This window comes from Argiope bruennichi, chromosome 7, assembly GCF_947563725.1.
Source record: "Argiope bruennichi chromosome 7, qqArgBrue1.1, whole genome shotgun sequence".
Taxonomy (NCBI): domain Eukaryota; kingdom Metazoa; phylum Arthropoda; class Arachnida; order Araneae; family Araneidae; genus Argiope; species Argiope bruennichi.
The window spans coordinates 63,289,581-63,302,887 of NC_079157.1; the positions used below are offsets into that span (position 1 = coordinate 63,289,581).

The 13,307-nt window shown below is 31.4% G+C and overlaps 1 protein-coding gene across 2 annotated transcripts in view; it reads left to right on the plus strand.

Moving 5' to 3' along the window:
* The window catches only part of LOC129975926 (fasciclin-1-like), a 601,968-nt gene that overhangs the window by 533,831 nt on the left and 54,830 nt on the right, over positions 1-13,307 (plus strand). For both annotated transcript variants that reach the window (XM_056089216.1, XM_056089217.1), the window contains exons 4-5: positions 12,513-12,697; positions 12,793-12,925. In XM_056089216.1, coding sequence (XP_055945191.1) covers positions 12,513-12,697; positions 12,793-12,925 — 318 coding nt within the window. The remainder of the gene's footprint in view (positions 1-12,512; positions 12,698-12,792; positions 12,926-13,307) is intronic.

The following is a 13,307-nucleotide window of genomic DNA, read 5'->3' on the forward strand; positions in this document are numbered from 1 at the left end:
CTCCATGGTTTCGCATCAATGAATATTTATCCCATTTTGATAAGCAAAACTTCTCCTCCTCCAAGAAGACAGTCTTTGGGCAACATTTTAATCACAGCCATCCTCCGAAGTCATGCAACACAACTTATTAAAGATCATCATCGCCGCACCAAACAACAATAGTGTTCCCCCTTTTGAAGAGCAATCAAAGTTCACCTCCATAAATTAGAGAAAATATTAAATCCGTCTGCCCCTCCCACACACCCCTCTCGTCTGTCCCATGCATATTTCATGAGATTAATGACAAAACTCTGAAAAGAGGGTCGTCGTGTTCAACTCGCCTCGTTACATTAAATTCCAGGACTGCCGTGAATATTATCGCTGCGTTTTGTGGCGGAATTATGCAAATTGAAACTATCCAAACTTATCAAGGCAGCCAGCGCGTTCTTTCAAGGTTTGTTAACTATATCGGAGAGAGCTTCATTAGCTTGCAGGCCGTCGAAATTGCGATATACGAGGGGTAGGAGAGAGGGGGTGGTTATTTAGATTTGCTTGAGTGTGTCTGAAATTAGGTGGTGTAACGAAATCAGGTGATGTAACCAAATCTGTGTAATTTTAATAACGTGATAAAATTTGCTTGCTTACAGGAGCAGGTAGACAAGCTTAAGTATACTTTAGTTCCACTTTGAGCAATGGTTGTTGCCTTTGATCGTTCGTTTCGGTGTCATGGTCGTGGCAATTTCAGAGTTTAAGAATGCAACATAAATATTTCGTGTAGAAATGTTTTTTATTATTTTTTAATCTTGTTTACTTTCTTTTATTTAACTTGAATTGCATTCTTTTTTTATTACGGGACTTGGCAATTGGTTTTTTGTTTCTGTTTTCCTCAATCACTTCTTGATGTGTTAGAGTTTGGAAATTCTGTACAGTTATGTTCAGTGTGTTATGTGATGAATAAATTTAAATATTTAACATAAAATTATCTCAACTATTCAATTAATTTCCCTTTGATTTTGAGTGACGCCATCTGGTAATAATATTGGGAAAAATTATTACAAAATTCCATAACGATTATTTTAATGAATTGTGAAATATATAAAAAATCAAAAATATACGAAATATGACAATATATTTAAGTATTATACAAAATATCAATATTATACGAAATATTACTTAATTATTATTGTAAGAAAATTTTTGAATAATATAAATAGCTACCTGCTTGTTAGCCCAAACTATTAGCTTCCTTAGCTGGCAAGCTATTATTATGGAAAAGATTTATTTAGAATTTAATTTCGTTAATTCATAAAACTGAAAAATATGAATTTAAGGAATCAGTGTTCTACAAATGACTACACGTGGCAATAAAAAAAATATATACTAGGAAATAAAAGTAGAATCAAAAATCTTGCTTCGGAAACAATATCAAAACATAAAAATGTTTCACTGTTAAATTTTCAGCACACGATTTAAAGTTTTGATGTATTTTGTATTTGTAAAATGTATGTAATATGTGTACTGTAAAATGTATTTGGTTTGAATTTCATCATATCATTAAAGACATTTTAGGCAAATGAAAATGATATTTTTAATCCTCTTTTTAATAGACGGTTTCTTGAGTTTGAAGATATTTTAATTGTCATATTTGTGATATAGTATTTTTGAAAAATATAACTGGAAAAACGTTAAAAGTTTGATAACTTTTTAATTAAATCATGTTTTGAATCATTTTGTGGAATTGGAATGCTGATATGGCATTCCGCCTACCTGACATGTACCAAATTTAGTGCCCATGTGGAACATTTAGTCCCAAATACACATGTGCCAAATTTAAACAAGATCAGATAAAAATTGTATATTTTTATAAATGAACATATAAACAAACATCTATTTGTATATGTATATATAAAGGGTGATTGATAGAGTCTTTTTAAGCCTTTTAAATTCAATACAGCCTCTCGTATAACCATAGATGAAACGTCTATCTAAAGTAAAATGACTATGCTGAATTTATTGAGAGAGGTTACAACCACGCCTCGTGTTAAATAAAGAAATTACAAAAAAAACTCAAAATATAAAGAAAGATTATCGACCAAAAAATCTAATCAGAAAATAATAAAAACTCTGTATAAACTCATTGAAGATTAAACTTTTGGTGCGCGCAGGAACCGGCAGAGACAACAGCTGTTTCAATTAAGAAGGAGACACACTCTCTTTCTTTCCTCGACTCCATTCATCCTAAATAGATTGATAGTGAAAATTTTCGCGTAATAAACTGTCAACAGCGGCTGTCGTGTGCGTGTTTTTATCCCTAATATTTCACCGAGTCCTCTTGTTCTCGATGTAGGAAGCGGGTTGTTAGTATTAATTGAATGAGCCTCTACGTAGCGGTGAGGTGCTTTGACATTAACTTTTGTAGAGAAGCCAGATGCTTGAGTAACAATGCATTTATTATCTAATATCCGGTTTGCCATCTTATCCGGCTTGGATATTTTTTTTCTAGAAATGTCATACGGCTTCCACAGATCTTTTAGGGCCAAGAGAGGTTTCGGTTTCTGCTTGTTAATTAATCTTATTTCCGTGTTTTCTTATAATTGAAGTTAATTTAATCTTGACATTTGTTTCTGAAACTGTTTACTCAATATTTTGTTAGCCTCTCTGTTATTAGCAATTATGTTGAGTATGTTTTGAAAGAGAAAAAAAATAAGCGTTGGGAAGAGCTCGGTGGTGGCTTGGTTGTAATATCTCGACTTTGAAGTCAGAGAATCGGAGTTCACAGACTGGATTTAACTGAAAGAAATCTTCTTGTTACTTTGTGCATGGTACTCATTAAATCTTTCTTCGGCAATGGACACACACATTCCAAAGTGGGACTGTTCGCAAAATAGAACAAAACAATAGCAATAGTTTCAGCTCTGATGTTTCGTCAGTATACAGAAATGGCTTAAATGTCACCATATCTATCCATTCTAGCTTATTCTATAGTTATTTTCTAAATCTTTATATATATATATATATATATATATATATATATATATATATATATATATATATATATATATATATATATATATATATATTTAAAGCATGTCATGACATTATTAAAAATGACTATTAATGTCTTTAAATTATTTTCTATTTCGATAGAATTTAAAAATCTACAATGAGCGGTCCGCATTTTTATCGAAGGTTGTATTTCACTACTAAGTAATACTGAAATTTTAATGCTTTAAACTTAAAGAAATTCAACAAAATGTATATGGTTTTGTTTTAATTCTTTTTGCTTTAAACTTAATATTTATTTCTTATTTGGTTAAATTCATCTGTTTTAGTGGTAGCAGCATTAGCGCTCTCTAAATAGAATGCAAGAAAAAAATTATATATATATAACAAAAATCAGGTTTGGATCAGAAAGGGACGTTGCATAAAATTACTTGCTTCAAAAATTCTTGCAAACCTTTTAATGTGTTTCCAACTCAAATACAAATCTAATAAGAAGAGTTCATTTACTAATATAATCATAAGTTTGAAAAAAATCAATAGTAGTTCCATCAATAAAATTAAAACTTAGAAAATTACGAATCTTTATAATAATGTTTCGAAATAAAGTTATTCCTTATTAATAAAACTATAAACTCATTTAGCATCTATTTCAAATACAATACATTTTACAAATAACTATTTGATAATAACTTGCTTTAATTTTTGAAAACGAATCGGGCAGAAATATTTTTATAAACTATTTTATTAAGAATGAAAATTCTAACAAAGACGATTAAAGTAAATCAGGTAAACAATTATCTCTTTGAAAACAAGGAAATTACGTCTAGAAACTTTTAACTATCTTCGCATAAAATAAAATGCAATGAAAAGGGTAAGAAACATAAATATATGCAATTTAAAATCGTTGAATTGAGATTTCAATTTAATCCATTATCTACAATAATAACATTACTTTTGATTATTTTTCCCAAACAATTTTCAATATTTCACAGCAGACGATAATACAGCTAAAAATAATCAAATATCTTGAATAAATATTTCTATTCAATTAAATAATAATGTAAAAGCGAATTTTTTTCGAAGAAGTCAAATAAATTTACTAAGTGAGCTGAAATACAATCAAATTAGCTTTTTATCTAGTGATTTGTTGTAAGGGATTTGATTTTTCTTTCAAAAAATATAAAAGTTTATCTTAATAATATACAATATTCATTTTATTCTAGAGTAATTTTGGAAAGAAAATGTATCAAATGAAAATTATGGTAATAAATTTTAAATTATGAAATATTTTTAATGAAAGTTCTAACGAAGACGTTTAAAGAATGGCAAGTAAAAAGTGTTCCTTTTAAGACGTGGAAACTAATGTCTTTATTAAGAAGTAAATCGCTATCCTATTTAATAACAGACTTTAATTTAAAAGAATTAAATGCAAAATATTTGTTTCGCACCACCGGTATTATTACTAATTATATGTTACTTACTTTACTTTAATTAATGAATTTAAGCTTAATGAATTATTCTTTTTTGTTGTTGCTCTTATTTAAAGGAATTATTTTATACATCCGAAAAATTATTTTCACTGTCTTTTTCAATAATTGTGTTCCTTCAATTTGATTTGCAACGTGACCAGAATTTTGTAAAATAACCATTTCATTACTGCACTACTACATTAATATGTATGGAAAGTTTACGCGGTTTTTCAAGAGCTTGATGTCACCATCTTAGAAATACTATTGCTATTATTAAACTGTTACTATCAACTTAAATAGTTCTAAAAATTAAGGCTTTCGAAAATATTGTGTGTTTATCAGCGATATCGGTTTAATTAATAGATTCCTATTAAATTTTAAATTAAAGCCATTTAGAGAAAGTCTGTCTGTCCTGATGTCCAAAATTAAAATAATACAATGACTACAAAACGATGAGAAGTAAAAGGATAAAGTATGGTTCACAGAATTAACATCTATAGTGTAGATATGCATTAAATTAGAACCGAATCCATCGGGTGGGTTGACTGTCTATCGGTCTATACTTGACTTCTGAATAAACACGAAGAACTACAAAGTTAATTTTTGCTCTCATAAAAGCAAAATTATTTTAAGCCGTTTAAATCATGCGTGTCATCTAAGAAGAATCAGCTATAAGTACGCAAGCAGTGTATAGGTGGTTTATGAAATTCAGATGCATCGAATTCTATGTTTAAGGCTGGTGTGGCGAATTGTTATGAGCGAGGATAGAACCTGGGACCTTGTGGTACGCAGCCCAGTAACATGACCACGATGCAAAAGCAATTGCTCGGGTAGCGTAGTTGTTAACTGGCTTATAAGCTTTCACCACAGACCCTCCCTCCAGTGAGTCGGAGGTGAGACGAACGATATGGCTGTTGAGTGGTGATGTATTTTAGCTGTTGAGTCTAATGCGCCTGAGTCATCCGCAGTTGATGACAATAAAATTTAGCCGCTGATCTCAAGTAATCAACTTATTACTATTCGTGAAATAATAAAGAGTCTCGAAAGGTTGAATTTGATCATTTATAAGCACTTAATGTCATTAGCTTCGGTATTCACCATGATATTTGTGTACACTTCAAATTAAGGGAACTCTTTAAATTTTTGTAATCGTGCGATTTGTTTCACAAACGTATCGAAAATTGTTCCTTTTTTAAAGGGACACTAAATAACGATGGTGAAGAAATCGCAAAAAGATTACACTGAAAACATTTTGAGTGAAAAAGAATATGGAGTTGTTCGAATTAGTCACCGTTACAATTTTATCGGTGAGATTGATAGGGCATTGTTTATTACGAGCTGCTATCGTCCAACTAAACATTATAACTGTTAAATATAAAAACCAGATGGGAAATTTGAAGGAAGCCATTGACCAGAAGTGCTCAGAATTGGCCAATAAATCTTGCAGGGTGGCCTTTCACAAGGATCATGCAACTGTGGCGGTATGTGATGAGCGAGGATAGAACCTGGGACCTTGTGGTTCGTAGCCCAGTAACATGACCACAATACAAAAGCAACTGCTCGTGTAGCGTAGCTTTTAACTGGCTTAAAAGCTTTCACTACAAACTCTCCATCCAGTGAGTCGGAGGGGAGACGAACGATATGGCTGTTGAGTGATGATGTATTATTTATTAGCTGTTGATTCTAATGCGCCTGTACCCATTTGAGTAGCGCCAAGCGCTATGGTGAGCATGTATGGGTGAGTGGTTGCGGTTGCGCCAAGTAAGTCTGACGGCTTTGGTTTGCTGTGGGTAGATGGCGCCACAACATTTGTACGAAGCTGTATCACCAGGTTCATCGCCCGAGGTCACCAATGAGGCGGTTTGGTATGAGCGATGATAGAACCTGGGACCTTGTGGTTCACAGCCCAGTAACATGACCACAATACAAAAGCAATTGCTCATGTAGCGTAGCTGTTAACTAGCTTATAAGCTTTCACTACACAACCAAATTGAGTGGCATGGGAAGACGAGTGGAGTGGGGAACAAGTGTGGTCCTTGCCGGATACCACCTTGGAGGGAGTGATGAAAACATTGCTGATTTTGTATTGAAACTCGTTCTTGTTATGTAAAACGATATATCAAATAATTTACCAAGGCCTTTGCAATCTCTAATTGCAATAAATTGCGAGTGGGCGTTGCAATCCTGTAATAATTAAGCATTGCTGTGTGATGCGTGGAAGAGGGATATCTGTTCCCAATCTAACATAACTAAGATTTTTCTTTACTTTCAGTATTTCTATTCCATAAAGTCAAAGAAGTTTTTCGAAACTCTCTCCTAATAGGAATTACATTAAGTCTACTATGAACTATTCACCAGTATAGTTTAGGCATTTTGTTAATTAAAAATACTGTAGCTAAAACTAACCCAATTATATAATCCAGTTTGTAGAAGAAGTTCTGAGTTTCTGTCATCTTTAAGTACAGTTTGTTAAGTTAGAGACTAGATAAAGAAATTCGTAAACAATTGAGTTTTTATCAAATTATATTATAAAAATAATAAACTATGCTCTAGGTATTATCACAGTGAATTTTTTTTTTTTTACATTATACTTAAATTGGCTTTTTATTTTTAAAAAAATGTATTTTACCTGTTATTTTTTATTTACGAAAAATCTCTTATAAAATAATTAACAATATGTCATCCTTTATAAATAATTGAATTTAAAAAAATGTATCTTCAATAAATTTTATTTCATGTTTTGTTGGACATGAGGGAGTCAAAATAAAACTCTAACCTTGCAACGCCACTGACTAAAGGAGCTTATATCGTCAATCCCCATCCAAGGGTAGTTGTATTTTGGAGCACGAGTGGAATATTTTATACCATCCTCCATTAATCGTTACTTGACGATTTTCTTAGAATAAAAAAAGAGCTGACTTATATCAACTTCTGACGAGCTCGACCTTTTTCAAAATCTAATAACAATTATTTTCATTATTCAGTGCCAATCTAGCTGCGTGTAAAATGCAGCACAATTACCAAGAATTTCTAGCTACTTATTTTTCTATAGCTTCTGTGTCCAAATGAGGGAAAGTTCTCATTTCGAATGCATAAAAGCCTAGGCCGCTGTGCTAACGATTTCTTTTTTTGTCTTTGACCTTTCCACCGAAAGCGTGTCTCTCTGTGATTATTGATCATCACGATCAATGTCTTCAAAACTGTAGATAAAAAAAACTGGTCTTGTAATCAATAAGAAAAAAAATCAAAAATACGATACAATTCAAAATGATCTTTATTATTTATTTTTAATATTACAATTCTATATTTACATATTGTAGAGAATCTTTAAAAAGTAGCATTACCATATCTAATTATAGCGAAGTCAAATTATATATAATTACACATAATTATTGAAAAGATAATCAGACCATTTCTCCACTAATAATTATGGATCCAATTTTAATTTTTTTTAACTAGCCTTTGTCTTCATTTTAGCATTCAGTACTAGACTCAGACAGTGTTATATTGCATGAAATATCTAAGATAGCTTGAAAAAGCACTAAAAACTGTCAAAGAATTAATTTACCTCAAAACAAAAATACGTGCAGAGCTAAGCAAACAGATTTAGTGACTGTTTTTGTCCTTCGCTCGACATTCCAAAGCGGCAAGCTAATTATCAGCGCGAAGTAAGCGGAGAATTTTGTTTACTTTTTTAAAAAAACAATTTTTGTTTATCAGGCGCATTAATAAACCCATAAACGCTGAAAAATGATCTTCCAAATTAAGGAAAAGAGAATATTTACATAGATAACAATGAATGGCCCATGATGGGGGAAAAAAAGAAAACAGTTTCCCCCATTGTGCATCAACGGTTTTCCCATTAAGATTCCTATCGTCATTACAAAGAGATTTTTCCATTCTTTTTAGAGGAAATCGGATATTTCTAGAGAGAAAAAACTCAGAACAACTATCATTAATCCCATTGAGCGTTTTTGCTAGCCTTTTAACTCTTAATCTTCAAATAGCAGGCCTGATTTTGTAATTTTTCTTCAATATCCACTTAAACCAGCCTACCCAAAAGAATCGTGATGTATTTAGTTCAGTCAGTTTTATTAAAAACATTACACGTCGATTAAATATTCTATTTCATCGAACAATTAGTCTTGGTGAAATCCAGAAGTATATTACAATTATTTTTTTCTGCCCATTAAATAGCGTCGCATCAATGAATTGCATATTTGTTTCTGTTAAAGATTAAAGTGGGTGCTGTTAGTTTGATTTTTTTGTTTTGACTTTGGTTTCAAGGATTTATGGGGAATAATTAGATGCTCTTTTTATGCTACCATGTCTTAATCTTAAGAAAACAATGGAACTTATGTGTTTTATAAATTAAACGAGTGAATGTCTCTTTTGAGAACCAGATAATTAGAAAAGGCATTACATCTTTCAAATGCAGCACATTTGGGTAAAAATAAAATTGTAAATGACAAAGTACTATGGTACTATGTACTTTTATGTTTAAGAAGGTTTAAAAAACAGGAAATGAATAAATGGCATAATTATTATGGTGGTACAAAAAAACATAAAAATGAATCAATGTAATTTATTTAAATAAGAGGCCCAATAGAATTTAATAATATAGAAAAGAAAAGAAAAAACTCTAATATAGAAAGGTCTCTAAAATAGAAATTTTAATAATATAGAAAGATCTTCCATTGTGTCTATTAAATCATCTTTTATTTCAACGAGTGTAATTTAAAAATTATAAATTCCCTAATTCCAATGTAAATTATTTCCAATAAATAATGAATGCTTTTTTACACAAGACTGTCTCAACAAATTTCAGCTGATGTAGCTGGAGTAACATGGCACCCTATCAGAACCTTAACTAAAAATTTAAAGATTTGTGGCCCAACCAAATTAAAATAATTTAAAAAATGGAATAATAGTCTATTCTTTGATTAACGATTTTTCAAAATGAGAATTTTCCAAACCAGCTTTCACTACCACTTGCGATCATATACAAGGTTAATTTGAATGGTGGTATTATAAAAATTATTTTTACCTTTTGTATATTTCTTGAATATGAATATTATATTTAATATTTAAATTCATATAAAGAAACACTTATGAAAACTTCGTACTTCATTTAATTTTTTAATTATTTATTTACTTGATAGAAAACATGTATTTTGATTTGATACGTTATTTTAGTATTAGTAGTAATATGCAGTTACTACTTTATCATTGATAATGTAAGTGGTGTGTGTGTGTGTGTGTGTGTGTGTGTGTGTGTGTGTGTGTGTGTGTGTGTGTGTGTGTGTGTGTGTTAATCAGATCACAATTAGAGCTTGTGCCTATATAATAACAATACTTCTTTTGTAGTCAAAAAAATTGTTTAGTAAAATAGCAATATGCTGGTGTGTGGCATTTTAAGTCCCGAAAAGAATCAAGGTGATTTTATAGATGATCTCATGCAAATCGCAATCCTTTAATTTTCCATTTCTTAACTTTTATAGCTTTCTCGGCGATGGAATGCATTTCTAAACATAATATATAATTGGTAGCCTCCTCGAATTCATCATATCCTGGAATCACATTATCTAGTGTTTAACAGGAGAAGAGGTACTGACAAGGACTAAACTTCTTTTAATCATTTCCTTTTTCGCGGAAAATAATAGACATTTATCTTTTAACAAAAATGCTTACAAAACTTTTTAAATAGTAAAGGAAATGATGACAAATGATGGGATTTATAATAACACACATCCGTGAGTTGAATGACGTGTAAAAAAATTGCCCTTTATTCTCAATATTATGTTTGACTTGCACTGACGGTCTCAAAGCAAATATTACTTGCTTCTAATTAAATTAACTTTTTGTTTTTTTCATATACGATGTATATAAAGAGAAAGTATGATATAATATGAAAGTATGATATGAATGGCAATAAGTGATTTTAAACTCGTGATTTAAACGAATTTACACTCTTAGAATTCTGTGAATCCCAAAAAATTCGTTTTTTTGCAATTAAATCCGCATAAACATGATAATTTGAAAACTTTTTGAACCATGTCGATGAAATTCGCTATACGGTGTTAACACCGAATGTGTCGATTTCTATTAAATTTTGAACGAGATATATGCACAGAAAGTCTGTCTATCTGATTGTATTCGTATAAATGAACATGATAATGTTTTTATTTAAGATTACTTGATGAAAACATGAAAACGGTTCGAATTTCATTCCAACAATGTTAGAGTAATTATCCATTTCCTCTATTATGTGCTATAAAAAAATATTTTTAAAATAATTATTGGAATTCAAGAAAAAACTGAACTACAATTGAATTGTCATTATAAAAAAGATTTTTTTTTTTTAAATGGTATCAAAATCAGTTTTCTACGAAATATTTTGGAAAACTCTCGTGGAAAAAATGCTAAAAATCTTGCTTAATTTTTTATAAATTAAAATTTTTTAAAAATTGCTCTGAGGTTCACATTTTTATACTCAGAAGTATATCTGATTCAAATTTGGCAGCTCTAGATCTAATGGATTGTCCTTTAGAATGACAATAAGAAAGCATATAGACGCACATTTTTCCTTAGCACTAGAAATTAAAAACTTGTCTTAATTAAAATTTCTTTACCAAATATAATCAAACCCCCGGGGGGAGGGGGGTCACCTCGAAAAGAGGATGAGATGCCTCCGGTATAGTGGATGGATCTCGCCATCCTAGAGGATACACAAAAAGGGGGGATCTGGCTCCTCCCATCAATGACGGGACGTACTTCCTTCGGGATTGGTTGTACCGTGCCTGGTGATGGCCCTTAGGACTCGACCACAATTCCCACCAGTGTTGCTGTTGCGGTGGTCCAGTCATTCAGTTTTCGTCATCCGTATGCCTTCGGGCGGGTCGGAGAGTTAGTGATATGACTTACCAAATATAATCCAGTAAAAAATCTAATAATGATTGTTTATTAACTAATTATTAGGTTATACTAATTGTATAAAAAAGCACCTGACTTTAGATCAGCATAAATCACTATTATGCAATGTAAAATTTTATATTGAAACATCCCCACATTGATTTAGCACAAGCCTGCTCATTTCTATTCATTTATTCAAATTGAATAAACCTGAAAAGAGTGATAATTAACAACTCAGCCGTTAAACTTAAATGCATTTCAGGTTAATCCATGTTTTCCCTTTATTGTACCTAGTATCTGGCCAGTTTCTATGACTTCTATTTACTTTTAGGAAAAAAATTCTTTAAGTGATAAAGTGCAGCATGACACATTATTTAGAGAAAAGTTTTCCTATTTCTTTTTTAAAGAGATAAATTAAACTCTCTTCAGGTAACTCTTATTTTCATTGCTCAGAATAATCTTTCGATATTAAAGACTTTTCTCTCTTTGTTCTTATGTATTTAACGGAGCCCCTGGCACTCACAAAGGCTTATTTCCATATTGGTGGAAATTTTTTGATTTTTCGTACGTTGAAATGAGTTGAAACTTTTCTTGAGGACTGAGGTAGTACCTTAGCAGGAGGATAGAACAAAAGATGAAAATGGAGGAATGAATTGATGGTGGTGTGCTGCCAAGTGTTATGATTCGTTAAGATTGTGTAGTAGCAGTAGGAGCAAGTTCGATGGGAAGAGTTTCCTAAGATTTAGAAAACTCTCTAGTGTTGGGGATTGTTAATGGGAGTGTCAGCTTTTTTAGTGTTGCTTTAAAAACGGGACATTAATATAACTAAACTAAACTCCTAAATTTTAGAGATAAATAACTGATCGCTCTGTACATCAGCTCATGCTTTTAATGGCTGTATCTGTAGCTGCGAATACAGTGTCAACTATTGGCAACATTTATTATAAATTTTGAACTTCTGTATGAAATTTTTACTAGATAATCATTTTTCTAGATAATTTGAAATTTTTATTAGATAATCATAAGATTGGTTAATTCTTTTATCGATCATCATCACCGAGTTATGCTATTATAAAATAAGGAACTTTTTTTGACATTTTTCTGGACACTTAAAATGTTCTTGTTCAAATGTTTAATTTTCTTTTCAAGGATTACTTCGTGAATAATGCCAAGATTCTCCGTTCCGAAGACTACATATCCCAAGACGGGACAAAACAACTTCTGTATGTGATCGACGAGATTCTTCAACCGTATGTTTCCAGTACTTCCCTACCACCCACAGCTTTAGACCTGCTCGACAAGCCGGAACTGTACGACATCCGGGAACCTCTGAGGTAAGGAAGTACTGCCAATCTGCAAGGAATAAAATTTAAATCCGCGCTTGCAATTAATTTATATGGTTAATTTTTGGTTTCTTTTTTCCACACAGTGCATTCGATTTTCGAGTGAAGCAAGAGGGTCTGCAAGAACTCTTTATGAGGGAGGGGAACAACACTTTCTTTCTTCCGGTGGGTGCAGGAGTCGGACATAGTTTCAATAGACAGCAGGAAGTGGATAAGTGGGTAAGAATCGGAATTTACGGTCCATCAGATATATTTTATTCCATACCCAACACAAAATCGTTTTTTAAGAATACATTTCGGGTAAGGTTTTATATAATCCCCTATTGCAGAAAATCATATCTTTCACTTAATCGTATGCTACCTTGAAACGTAGCTTCGAATTCAATGTAATTTGAAGGTTTCTGTGATTCTGCGAATTTCCCCAGAACATAAAATTAGTATATAATACATTGTGCAAATTTATTATTGCTAATTCGAAGATAGGACTTAAAATTGTAACGAACTTAGATTTTCTTGTTATTTAAATAGCTATATACTTTGCGTCTTTAGAAATCTAGAATTTTTAAGGCTTTTAACTCCTTGAATGATTTCATGAATATAT